Source organism: Zerene cesonia, chromosome 3 (genome assembly GCF_012273895.1).
Source record: "Zerene cesonia ecotype Mississippi chromosome 3, Zerene_cesonia_1.1, whole genome shotgun sequence".
Lineage (NCBI taxonomy): Eukaryota > Metazoa > Arthropoda > Insecta > Lepidoptera > Pieridae > Zerene > Zerene cesonia.
In genome coordinates, this window is record NC_052104.1 from 7,135,490 (window position 1) to 7,150,156 (window position 14,667).

A 14,667-nucleotide genomic window follows, 5' to 3' on the forward strand; every position below is an offset into this window, starting at 1 on the left:
GAATGTTCATAACTTTCTAAATGCCTAAGGATCACAAATAAGGTTTTATTTATTAAGCACGACTCGTATAATAAACTAAATTAAAGATTTTTATTGATCTCTATGGGTATTGCGAAACATTAGTCATATTAATGGAATGCTTTTTAAAATCGACATTCCTTTAAAGCCTCAGTTCGGAATCAAGAAACTGAATCATTTGTGAGTCCAATGTGAACTGAACTGGCTCTAACAAGTTTCAATCTAATGATTTTGTTTCACAATTCAGAGCAATTGAAGACTACCAACACATTAATGAGAGCAGATTAGGAAAATGTCTTCGCGACTTTAATAATTTACAGTGTTGTTATCTGTTTTGTTTCTTTTATTATTATTTTATCACACATCCTTAAACAGTTTTATTATATTACGATTGACTGATTTATTTGCATCGTTATCTCTCCAGGTTAAAAACCAATCATATAATAGACGCCGACGTATGGGTCTTTGTCTTGTTAAGAGTATAATAAATATGAATGATTTATATGGAATTTATTTAAGATTACAAGAACAGTTATAAAAAATGGCCGCGAATAGTAACGTTTTGATAAAAAAAAACCAGAACTTAAATACAGTTTATGTTTGAGGTGTACAAACTTTTGGATGGGTTTGATTAGAATTTTTTTTAAATCATAACAGTGAACAAGGAGACGTACTGGCTAGGTGAAGGTGATCGTTGCTATTTCTGTGCGCATGCGAAGTTATTCGTTTAACGGTCATACAACTATAGCGTGGCGCCATCTAGTGATCGCCATTGGTATGGAATAGATGTGCCAGCTGCTGATACTATTTTTGTCTTTATACACACTTTTATTAGCGTGGTATTCATATGATACAAAATTGCGTTTTATATTATTTCACATCAACAATCAAGCACACCGTGCACGATTAATTTAATCAATCGACACTATCTCAACCCATCATTTTCCTTTTGAGTTTCTGGATTTAAATTACGACCGGACTAGTATGTAGATGTACAACACCTAGACATTTTAGAAAAAAAAATAAATAAATAACGCTTCACCTTCTAACAACAAAAACTCGAGATTAAAAATTGTGTTTTTCCTAAAGCCTATAATATAATGAACATCACATCAAAACACTCGTTCTCACACATACATGTTTGATTATTTTGTTTAATAGAGTAAATAGCTGACCTCGACTTCTTTCGGTTGTTTCTCTGGTTTCAGTTGTGAGGGCTGTGCTTCACCAAATGAACAAGATGGTTGTGGTTCTTGTTTTTGTTGAGTTTTGCTTTGTTGAGGTGTCTTCGAACCTTGTCCGACGAAACTTGCTTGGCCTTCAGAATTCTGCACACAGATTTGTGGTACATTCTCATAAGAGATATTAGATGTCGACGTTTTAGTTAACCAAGCAGGTGGCACAGCCGGGGGCTGCGGGCGTTGCATTGCTGTTTTCAATGGTTTTGATTGAGCTACCTCCTTTGACGATATTGGGAATGAAGCGCGGTTGCTTTGACAAGTTTGATCACTCGTTTTACTTAGTTCACTTATGTTCGTTACTTCAGTTTTATTATTTTGAACTACTTTACTAACCACTAAATTTTCATTCACAGCCGGTATTCCATGAGGTGTAGGCGGTGGAGGTGGAAGATGTTTAGGTGGTTCGTTCTTTGTCGGAATGGTGGCTTGTTTACTATGTGCTACGTTACCAGTGGGTTCGTTGGGTGGTAGTGCTCCATTGCATTCCAGTTTGACATCACTTTTCACTGCCTTACTACTATCTTCTGCGCACACAGGGGAAGGTTCATCTCTGCTTTGAGACAATTCATCACTATCACAAGATAATTCTTCTAAACTTTGAGCTAAATCAAGTGCGGACGCTTCGTGATAATCCGTAGAACATGTTGATGTATCTTCGCTGGTATCATCGGAGCCACGTGTGCGCCTTGGTGAACTTTTACTACTAGGAAGAAATGCTAAACTACTAGTGATATCAATAGATATATCACCATTTAATGATTCTTCGCTTCTCGTCGACGATTCCCTGTTATTTAGAGAATCCACATTACTTTGTTTACTATCTTCGTTTAAGTTCACAGTAGGTGAAGCAGGTAATGTATCAGAGAAATTTGCCGTTTGAGCATCTTCATAATTATCGGTCATTGTTTCCGTACTTCCCGTGGCGTTATGAGCTGCATTATCACTATGTAATTCCTGAATTCTTCCTTGATCTACTATCGGCAAGTTCATATATTGAGGCAAAGCAAAATCTAAATCATTTAATCTCATATACTGCACACCTTCTTCTATTGGCAGACCAAATTGAGGTGAATAATATTCCTGCGCATTATTGTTGTTTTCGTATAGTGTCCAAGGGGTATTAGAAGGAATTAACGGTAGCCCATCGTAATATATGCCGGTATTCATATCTTTATCCACTAATAGCTCTGGCTTATAATCCCAAGATGGTACAAATGAATCTTCAAAAGCTAGGTAGTTTTCAGGTAACATAACCATATTTTGGTTAATCTGAGAAGCATCGTAAGCGTAAGAGCCATCATAAAAAGGATTGTTGAGTACGAGTGAAGGTGGACATTCCAGTGAGGAATTTTGTACCAAAACATCAGTTTCAAGATAAAGCTCGTATTTTGATAAATCTGGTTCCGATCGTCTATAGCGGAATATGTTGTTGTTTTCATTTTCATAATTAGCAACAGAAAGATCTGATACATCAAAACTCCTGGCACGGCGAAAGGTATTATTATATGCAAATTGTTCACCGGTTTCATCTGTTGGTATGTTTTGATGAGTACTCTCGATACATTGACTATCCGAAGTCGGCACTCCAACGTTATTTATTTCTTGCAAACCATGCGGATACTTTGACGTTGACGTTGATTCAAGGGCAGCATTTAGTGCTGCATTTTTAGCGATACTGTCACATGATAAATTATTTGGTATGAGTACTATGGGTGGTAATGAAGGCGGGGGTCCACAAAAAAGCACATTGTTTGGAGGTTTGCGCGTCGGCTGGGCAGCCATGGCTCGCGCTGGCCGCCCGCGGCCGTTTTTAGCGAATAAACTTTTCACACCGGTAGCAAAAACGCGCTGGGCGGCCGATTCAACTTTGCGACTGACTGAAGGCGAGCAGAGTGACGAAGGCGAACACAAATAGAACAGGCGCAAGCGTGAGGAGGTCGCCGTCTCTCGCGCACGTCTTCATGGACGAAGGCGCATGCGCACGCGCACTCTCATGCCAAACCAGTCCCGTATAATCATCTAAACAGGCACTGACGTTTACGCATTATTCTGGTTCCGGACTTTGATTATGACATTATTTACATTCATGTATAAATTTATTATGGTCAGATAGACAGGTTGTCGGGTGGACACATAGTAGGTAAGTGATAGCGAGCGATAGGTTTTAACAACATGCATTCGTCCTTTCATACATCCACACGAAGAAAGTGAACGGAAACGGTGAGACTCACCTGTTCAGGGGGTGACCGGGGAGAAGACTCGTCGCGATGATGTCTTCTACGCCGGTGCGAAGTCGGTGAACGCCGGTGATGTGATCGCTTAGATCGCTCATTTCGCCGCCTCCAAGAATGCTCCGAGCTGTGAAATCAGCGATCGGTAGGCTGTAGGGTTAGTGGTAAGGGGATATCGTATTTAGAAATACGTATAAAATACGAGGTAAGGTCTTGAATATAATCTAGGAGTAAAATTCAGTTATTTTACTAACGTTAGCGACCGTTCTTCATGTGTACAATGTGGATCTATTTGGTTGTTCAAGTTGTCGGGCGGCGGCATGCAACATGCTAGCAGCAGAGCCCTAAGGGCAGACCAACATCTATGCGCCGTCCCTATGATCTTTACTATCGGCAGTTTCAATTCAATTTATGACAGTTTAACGATTATATATTTCCATAACGTACTCTTAAATAAAACGTCATTTATTAAAACTTCATAAATTAAAAATGAAAAAAATTTTAAATGCAAAATAGTCGTATTCAATCCCGAGGTCGCCTTTAATAGCAGGTCATGGATAGCACTTTTCTCAAAGGTAAATAACGATAAGATAAACGTTTAGCAAAGCAGCTGAGCGACGATGTTTGCAATGTCACCGCCAGGGACGAACCGCCGTGGACCACGATCGCGAACTGACTGCCAAGAGTTAAAAACCCGTGTCGCCCGCGCACTAGTTACAAGTTAAATTATACTTTTTCACAACCTAATACCAGAACAATCACACTACGTCACTATTATGATGATTTATCACTCAGTTATCATTTATTTAGTATTAAAAATTGTATACATTGAAACGTAATTTTTTATAACTCACCGACAAATACGAGAAGCAAATGGTTTAGCCACTTCAACAATTCTATTAAAACTTGCACTTTTTCCTTTCCTAATTGGATATATCATAATATATTGATTGGAACTAATTTTTGCAATTTAATGTAGAAGATTATACCGAATTTCTATACCCGAGTGTTTGTGACTTTACCCAAGATCAACGATGGACTGCGACAAGCCTATCACAGTATCAAAGCTAATGGTATTATGTTCCGCATAATTGGTTTATGTGGTGCAAAAATACTTTAAAATATTATAGCGGCTATTTATATATAAAAAAACTAATTGTTACGTAAACAACAATTTCAAACTTTAGTGATGTTATTTACATTAAAAAAGTGAACTGTGAGAATTAGAGTTGGAGTCAATGTTATAAGACATCATAACATAATAATTTGTTCAATAAATATATGCAGTAAATAGGCACAACACACAAACATAAATAATTTCTACACAAGTGGGTGTATGCCATTTACGAGGTGTAGTGTCACATTGTTTAGCGCCAACCGTGGACTCGTTGAACTTGAAAGCTTCGAGCGGACCTTGTAGGCAAGTAACATGTGATATGTGGATAATGAGACATGTTAAATTCAATGCTTCGGTCTTTTAAGACTCGCTGTTGCTCTTAGGATGTCCTTCTGTATTATGTTCCTTGAAAAATGCATCTCAGAGTTAAATCGAAATAACAACATTAAACAGGAAAACACACATTCCGGTTAATAATGACGCGTTCTAACAGTGATAACTAACCGGCAAATATGGAACACAGGAAATTCCAGCATTTGTTTTGACTGAGGACTGTAATTTTATGTTTCGCTATTAGATAAATTTACATAAACAATACATTGAACAGTATTGGGCGTCCAATTTTGTCAATCTTTATAACAATACTAGTACACTACAGGAAAACGTAGCCAGTAAGTGATATGGAAAAAAGGTATCGTTAATGACTCCTAAGTTATTTTCCCGGCAATTTGGACGAGACGTTATACCACTTATTTATGTAATTTATATATTAATAAGCGGTGGGTTGTCTTCTCATTAGAACAATGTCATAGTAAGCGATGACGGTGTTAATGTCTAAACAGGCTACGCACGTCACACGATTCATCGCGAATAACAAGCAGCGGAACATTCACTTTCGACGACCAAACACATTAGTATTATAATGCGAACACTTCGTCTTACGTATGGTTTCTTCGAAAACCGGCTTGTAGTTTTCACTAATCGAGTCCGAGGGATTTTCACGCGATTTATCATCATGTGATAAATCATGTGGTAAATTTGGAATATTTTATACATCATACGAAATTATGTAAGTAGGTGAAAACCCACTCAATGGAATTGCTGAATTTTTTAGGTTGTAAATGAGTTAACATAAAAAAAACGAAAATGTTTTTGTTTCCTAATTATATCAAACACTTGATTTTAATTACTAGATAGTTCATAACCATCTCCATTATCAGATTAATAAACATAATAATAATGAGGAATGTTTAAATTTTACTTAACTTGCTTCATTCAGATCTAGACTTCTGTGTTAGTAGGTGTCTAGGAAAAACGGAGATTTGACACAATTATAATAAATGTATGCATAACTGGACTGAAATTACGCTAAAATTAACGAAACAATGGCCGAATGCGAAACAAAGTCAAACTTTTTGCACAATTTCTACGGACTGTAACGCTTCTCAATGAGTAATTGTTTTGTTTTCTTTCATGCAATACTACGGACTAACGGAATTCTTAATTACTTTTTCTAGCATAACGGGACTATTTAAACATTAACATTTTTTAGTTTCGTCTTTTTTCATCCAGTATAGAAAATGGAAGTATTTAAATATGATAACAATTTTCTGTTTAAAAAAAAAAGTAAGTGAAATGAATTTATTTTTGTATTGAATGCGGCACTAAAATTAACAAAATGAATAATAAATGAATATCCCCTGCGTCTTTAAGTGGCGCTTACGAAATTATATATAATGAAAGGTGAAATCGATTTCAGGTGTAATCCGCGAATCGTGTTTATGTTGTCGCGACGGGCACTTTCTGTTCGTCTCCGCAACGATGATGGCTTCAAAGCTGTTTTACAAGTTATTTGTCAACATAACTACCACTGTAACATTTCTAAATCCACACACGACTGTGAATATAATACGCAATGTATTAACGGTAGCTTTTCAATTGCTCCACTGAATTTAATTTTAGAGCAAGATCTATTTAAGTACAACTAAAATGTGCAATCGTTACGCGGTCTGCCATTAAGTACATTGAGCAAATGCTAAACTGAAAGCATTACTGAGGAAACGTTAATTTTCAATGCGGTCAACGCTCAACCAATATGTATTACGGTATCCAACAACGGTTCTTTATATTTAGAAACAGCGATTACACGTGGTACCGCATTGAATCATCTCGTGTTTACAATCCAATATTGGAGTTTCCTGATGTCATAACTGATTTCTTACTTTCTGAAGCGTTTCGGTAACGGAGAACATTTCGCGATTGCCGTCAATATTTTTGACATAAAGTAGCAATTTTTTTAGCGCGCAGTGACACTGACGGGTATGACGCCACGAGCTTTGAAGGCACTCAAAGGTCGTCGAGGTACCGCGGGACGCTAACTACGAGAGTGGAACGGCTGCAGCACAATGGCCAAAATCGATCGGACGACCGGTGCAGTGCGGGCACGGTTACGAAATCGAGAGGCATACTCTTTTAAGTGACACGAACCACATCTGGTCAAGGTTGTTGGTGTCCGAGACCCTACCAATTATTATTTTTTTGTATAAATAATCACTTCGATATTAGAGTTGTGAAATAAGTCCTATTCGTAGCACGCCGGTTATAAATAAACTGTAAGTCGATCAAGTTGTAAACATACTTTTTAAACAATGAAATAAATAAATTTTATGGTGTGAGAGTACAGAATAATTAACGGGTCTGCGTCGGCCGTCGACTGTATGACTGGCAAGGCTACACCGGATGAGCGATTACTGTGAACCATGTCAACACTGCAGCCGAAACTAATAGCACGCCCGCGTCGCACTCGGGTCAATGACAAGACTAACTGCCTTCTAAATGATTAAAAAGATCCAAATCGAATTTTAATCGACTCCGTTTATAGTCACTTGTATACAGCCGAGATAAAATATTTAAATCAAAAACGTAAATCCTAATGGGGGTCGATAGGCAATTTCGAACACTGTAGCTGGCTGGCAATACGCTAATATAATAAACAAAAATATCGGGGCCCGCGGTACACGACTACAGTGAAAGTTGATTAGCCTGCGTAACTACGAGTTTTTACGTTTTGTCAGATGTACGTGAATTTACCGCTAATGTCGGTTCGTTAAAAACAATTTGCATTTCCATGTTTACCAATTTATTTACGCAAATTGTGACACTATGTAAATCGCACCGACTTAACACGCTCGCCATGTTTGAAGAAAGTTATAATGGAGAATAAAATGTAATTTAAATTCAGATTATTATCGGCGTGGAGAGCTCGAAATATTAAATTCTAAAAACACGTGATGTAAGTGATATACCTATTTGTAATCACGCAATACAATGCGTTTATGCAAGAAAACTTCACTTCATTACGATACTATGAGCACAAAAGAGTGTCATAAATAGTAACATAATATTATGTTACAATTTATGTCTTTCATAATTGTATGCATAGGGTTATTGCAACAACTCGGAAATAGTTGAGGAATTGCTTAGCAACAGGAACTTTGCCTAGAGAAAGACATAAAAGACAATAAGCATAAATTACGTCATGCCAACCAGGTTGACAAATCCTTTGCGAGTGTTTAAACCAGGACGGGACCTTGAAACATTCACTAAAATGCTATCGAGACGAATCTTTTATATTATAGCTGCGAGCGCCCACGGGTTGCGAATACTTTGCTTATTATGTTATAGTCTTAATGCCTCTATTATCTCTTTTGTTTTTAAACAGTTGAATATATTAATATTTACAACATACATAATATATTTATGGTGTCTTTTTCTATGCTCACATGTCCTAGATTTTCGGAACATTTGTTACAATGATGTACGCTTGTCGATCGTTTTCCCGATAAATTTTGATATTCAACTACAAGCGATAATGACTACAATAATGAAGCAATCTTTAGCGGGATGGAATAAAGCTCCGCTGTGGTGACTCAGTGCCGCTTGAGCAATGCTTTTGCACAACCGGTCCACAGACCCTAAGCTCGCTAGTTGCTACTGTCAAAGTGCATAATGTTATTCAAAGATAAGATTCAATCAATGTAGCATTGTTGTAAAGCACATTAAACATTCATTGAAAATACATAAATGCGAAGAGTCTTAAATGATATTTTAATTAATTTGGTAAAATAGTAACTAGTATTATTAAGACATCTATAAACTCGGTCGAGTGCTCGTACTGATTGATTCGACTTCGCGACAGAAATGCAATGTAAACAAAGTTTGTGTTCGTTTAATCACTAACGCTATCACCATTAGCTTTTACCTAAATGTTCACGAACGAAAAGTAAAAGTTCTAAAGTAGTTTCTCTCTAAACCAGTAGTTACGCTGATGCACTCGAATCGTTGGCTGGCGTGTTTTATTTTATTATACTAATTAATTATACAACTGCGTTAATGTTACCGGGTTACTTAACTGAATTTATACTCCTGGATTTTAAACGAAAAGCAGTTTTAACCTGACGTAAGAGAATGGCAAGGTGTTAGTAATGGAATTGGTGATGCTATCTCCGGTATTGTACATACGATACGCTCCACTCGTGCTCGCGCATACTCTTCTGGAAAGCGGCAGACTTGGGCGTCCAGGAGTCGACGCCGAGGTAGAGCGCCGGAAGCTCGGCCACCTTCACCTCCAGACGCTCGGCCAGGCGCTGGTCGACGAGGGACTTGGGGCCGCTCGTAAGCGGTCTCTGCTGCTCCTTGCCGTTTCGCCGTTCCGCACCACTGTAACCGTTTAGTTTCTCGCCGTTGCAAGACGTCACGCTTTTTGGACCATCTGTGCTGAGCAATTTGCTCTTAACGGTGTCCACTTTACCGTAACTTTTGTATTGCACTGATTCTGTTCCATTCGCGACTCGCGAATATTTCGTAGAATCATATGATTCGCCGTTCAGACTTGATGTATATTCGACATTTAGATTAATGTCTTCATCTAATCGTTTTGAAGTAACGTCATACCCATTTCGTTTGGTGTAACGATCATCATTGATATGTTTTATGAAACTACTTTCGAAACTAGTTTTACATTTAGGAACATTGTTAAGATAGTCGCTATAACTTAAATCCTTATTGTGTAATCCTTTATCACAGTTATTCTTTAATGTTTCCTGAATATCCACACCATTTCCGTTGTATCTTCCATAAGTAAAGCTGGCTGGCTGGCCGTTTTCTATTCTGCTCAATTTATCTGTTCGTTCTGCTTCTTTGCTTTCAAATTCATGTTTGACAAGTGCAACACGCGAGACTTCTTCACTGGTTACTCCGTTTTTAAATGGAGCTTTTGTCATAAATTCAGCAGCAGTGATGCCAGCCCTACTGTGTTCAGTGGGAACGGTCCAGGTGTCGTGTTTCTTTTTGTCACTGCTTTTCGACGACCACGCTTTGGCTAGCGCGGCTTTAAGCGCCTCTCTTCGTTCATGCACGCTCACCCTTGGGTACTCGTGTATCGGAACAATAGCTGGAGCGTAAAGAGTCGAACGCGGTGTCGCTCGCGTTATTCGAAAACTTCTGAACTCCCTGTTGAACTCCGAATTCAGAGAATAGGCTGGTATTCTCGAAGTCACCATGTTGAGATCAAAATTTTCACTATCGGTAAAACTATGAACTAATCAATCAATGTTTAATGCTCACAAAAAGTCCTTTTGTATAAACGAGCACACTAAACACATGTCGACTCTACCTGAAAAGATACGAGTACAGTGGAAACATGTTGAACTACGTGGAAATAATATAAACAGTTAAGTTTAAGGGAGCGTGACGCGATAACAGAAATGTTTATTTTACATGTGATACAAACATGGGATTGTGTCAGTAATGGGCCGCGACCTTCGAGGTGGGCGGTGGCGTGGCGGGACAACGCACTGGTCAACGAACCGCCCCGTCCTGATCGCAGCTTGCATAATGCAACGCAAACAGCTCGCCTTCCACATCTCTTATGCAGTAATGTTACTGCTCACGTTTACATTACGTACATAAGTTGTAGTTTTTAATCCTAACATGATTCAATAGCCCGACATTTATTATGATAACGACAAAGTAAAAGATGTAAGAATTCAGTTGTAAATATTGATAAAAGGCACATAAATGCTAGTTAAATATTATGTGGAGCAGTAATGCCGTATAAGTGCAACAAGTGTCGCCTTGATGGTGGCCCTAATATGGCTAGTCGCGGAGCTGCCATATGGCCCGCAGCCGATACATCCTCGCCAGTTTCCACTGCAGCATAGGGGGTCATTACTTTTTATGTAATCCAGTGATTAACCTCGTCGGATATGTAATGCTACCTTGACATTAAATATTATGCAGTTAAACTTTTAAAGATAAAATACAAGTTGGAAAAATGTCTTTAATATGAAATGTATATATCATTCATACAATTTCAAATTATTATAACAAAAAAATAACGTCATGAGTATTGCACATCGAGATTAATTACTTATGCAGGCGCTTGCATAATGCATACAAGTTATATTTAATTAAGATAGCACAATCCTCTGTTTGTAAATACATCAGCTATTGTTATGAGACTATCAGAGAAACGTTTAAGTAAACATTTTAATAAATTAGTCCAACACGTTTCCACTAAGTGTAGATTCCGCTGAATCTCGTTTGACACATATGTAACTTAATCACACGGACGTAAACACCGAACACAAACATCTGCCGCGGCCGCAACTCTACTACGGCTATACATATTTTGTATCGTTGAGAAGATTTCACATAAATGAAACGTGATAATTGCGTCGGTATCGAAGGAGAGCTCGAGCAGGCACCGGAAGCGAGTGCAAGAGCGTCGGCCACAAGAGTATTGCGGTCGCGACGTGCATACCTTCTCGTTGCGCGCGCGAGAACTGCGTGCGGTGTGCGTGCACCGCTCTGACTGAACTGACTGAAGGGAGGCAACGCACGCTCGACGGTCGCCGAGGACCCCACCGCCACCGCCTCTCTCGAGCGGTCTAGCCGGTCCGCCACAAGTGACTCTATCGCGGAGCACTACGGCCTGAATCGCAGGAGCACTGACCTTCACTACCATGCTAACTTCTAAGCCAGTTTCGAGTGCAACCCGTGCTCTACTCACATTTCCAAGTAAACTCCCCCACAGACGATATCGCTTGCAGGAGCATCAAGGACAGGAACGAATTCCTTGCCAATCTCAACAACTATTTATCAAAAATTAATCGTGATCGTTTACCGTCAAATAAATACGGCTTTTCGAGTTACTAGAGCTGAAGAAGTTTTACTGACATGATTGTGGTACGATTTTCTTAAATTAGGATATGTTTTTAAATATCAAAACCTCACCTCGTAAGTTTTACGAAGAAATAAATTGAAGTATATTACCTGAAACAAGAACAATATATCATTAATATAAAATCGTTAAACCATGAAGGCGTGATAAGAATTGGTGTACAGTACAGAAGGTCAATTGAATTTCGAAACTACTCTACATTAATATTGTAATATTATGCATCTGGGGCATTAGAAAAATTTAATAGTTGTATGTCAAAAATACACACCGACCTAATTGATATAATTATTATTGAGTAAATAACTGTAAATCTTTAACTGTGGAAATGTTGAAATATAAACCTGAACGAACGGATTAATTAATTGTATTTCCTCAAACAGGGATATTCAGCGTCCTATAGCGGTTGGAATACCTTGACAACAAATCACATTTAAGGACAATTTAATGCCGACGTAATTAGATACATATTTTAAATTATTTCCACGGTGAAAGTCGAACTTGTAAAACAATGCTTTAGGCAATTGATTACACACGAAATAAACATAAATCGTTACTGCCTACGTGTTCATCTGACGAATTAAACAGTATCAGGGTCAATACATACTTTCTTATTTCATACAGTAATGAAGCGTTTTAACTAGGGGCTTATTGATATTGTGCTTTGTTGATCCAACTTAAAAGTTCTTTGATAATGTATTCTTTGTAAATGCCTCTATTTGCTGTGAGAAATATAAACACTGCCTAGGCCAGAACATTATTGCTAATTCATTGGTGAAGTGTGTCACTGCCAACGATTACATTATGCTCTTATGATTTTATTCCCCTTAGGGCTTTAAGTGCAACACTTGTGACCTACATGGTTTGACCATAAATAGATTTGCTAAAAGAATTGCGCATTGATATTTGCAAAATATTGCACGATAATCTAGGTCTCAAAAAATATCACGCGTCACTTTTACAATGAGAAATTTGAACAGATCGAGTTTTTAGATGTTTTCTGAGGCAAAATTGCGCAACCTGCAAATACATTCAATCAATTAGTACATGAGTAAATTTTATGAATCAACATCCCAAACTACCGTTATCTTGTGCCTGTGTACCTGCTGTACGTGGAAAGAGTGTTCAGCTTAGTTTGCGATTTGTAATTCCTCGCACGTTTTTATTGATAAAACACAATCATGACTTTTCAGTGAAAATAAGCGAATAAAGAAGGAGTGAAAATGGAATCGAAATGTGTCTTAGGTTTCAATGCGGGTGACGTGTAATTTGTAAAATTTTGTACCCGGAATACAATGGACTGGATGTTTGTTTTATAAACATAAATACAAAAGTGATCGTAGACGATTGCGCCAGTCACATCAATTGCCGACAAAAAAAAAAACAAAGACACCGGAGGCGAGCAGCCGACAAACGGCGAGGTCCAATGACCCAAATGGTTCATTACTGGGGCGCTAAGACTAACGAAAGAAAAATCGGTCACCACAGCAACGTTGCTTAGTTCCGCTTTTTCTATTCATTGTATGAGTTTTTTAACATAGTATTAAGTACTTTTTTTTTATAAATACATATACAAATTTTTAGGAATTCGTACCGAAAGGGCAAAACGAGACACGGTTATTTAGACTTTGGTGTCCGCATGTCCGTCTACCTGTCTGTCTATCTCCATTTGTAGGGCACCCTTATTGTCGCGAGTCTATTCGAACTTGACCGCTTTTATACTAGTTGTTCATCTATTGCAAATTTTAAGCTAAAACAGTGAAGTTTAAGGCAGTGTTCTACAAATATATATGTATAAAACAGACGTAATTCGTTTTCCAAATAAGGCGAGACCACCCGACTAATGGAGTAAAAAACTGAACAACATAGCTATATTATCCGAAACATATTAAACCATATCCGCGTCATGATAGCTACGAACGCATAGAATTAGTTCCAATCCGTAAATGGTACCTTAACCTGATCCGGCAAACACGAACTGATAATGAAGCGAACCATTCTTCATAGTTCCTTTAAATGGACTTCCCTAATATTGATCCTTTGAGCTTAGAACTTATGAACTAACAAAATTCATATTAGAACCGTCACGTTCCGCGGTAATTAGGCTACATTAGCATACGGAGATGCTCATGTATTTCAAAAGTTAACACAATAATAACCGAGTTAAGAGTAACGGTCCACATTAATCATCGAGGTCAAAATTGGTCATACACCGAACACATATAACACATACATACCTTATTTCTTTGATATTGATTCATCATCATTACACGGGACCGATAGTCATTGTACGCACTAGTTTCCACGCAATTAAGGTCCAGTGTGTCAATCACCTTTGAGTTTTTTGACACGATACGGAACTATTGCACAATTTATTGTTTAATGTCAAACCCGTTTAAACGTTATATTCACAGCATTAACATATTCCGGAACAAAAAGTAAATTCAAAACGTATTAAAGTCTCTATCAAAATGTCGGCGACATTAACGCGGGGCACATTGCGACTTAGATATAATATTATAAACATTTGATCGTAAACGGGCCAGGAGAAAACAGTCCACCGACCTGCATTAAAATACCTTTCCCACAAAGACATACCCGTTGTGCTTCTGAGAAGAACAACAAAGATCCTGTACACGTTTGTGATTCACGCTTCAGTCTGGTGTCCAATGCAAAATAATATAAAAAGCTCCACTTGTGTCCAATAATATGGTATAATAATAAAATATCGGATTACAAGCGTTTGCGCAGTCTAGATTGTGAGAAATATTAAAATAATGGAAAATTTATATATAATGCGGTATCGTACTTACATTATAA

At 37.9% G+C, this 14,667-nt stretch overlaps 1 protein-coding gene across 7 annotated transcripts in view; it reads right to left on the reverse strand.

Annotated features, from left to right (window-relative positions):
- The window catches only part of LOC119839497 (serine/threonine-protein kinase Doa), a 48,991-nt gene that overhangs the window by 15,017 nt on the left and 19,307 nt on the right, over positions 1–14,667 (reverse strand). For 2 of the 7 annotated variants that reach the window (XM_038365795.1, XM_038365796.1), the window contains one exon: positions 3,491–3,617. In XM_038365795.1, the coding sequence (XP_038221723.1) occupies positions 3,491–3,617 (127 nt within the window). Of the gene's footprint in view, positions 1–1,193; positions 3,465–3,490; positions 3,618–4,344; positions 4,446–9,128; positions 10,282–11,174; positions 11,196–11,430; positions 11,581–14,667 lie in introns of those variants that run through there. The other 5 variants (XM_038365793.1, XM_038365794.1, XM_038365797.1 and 2 more) reach the window with 5 other exon arrangements.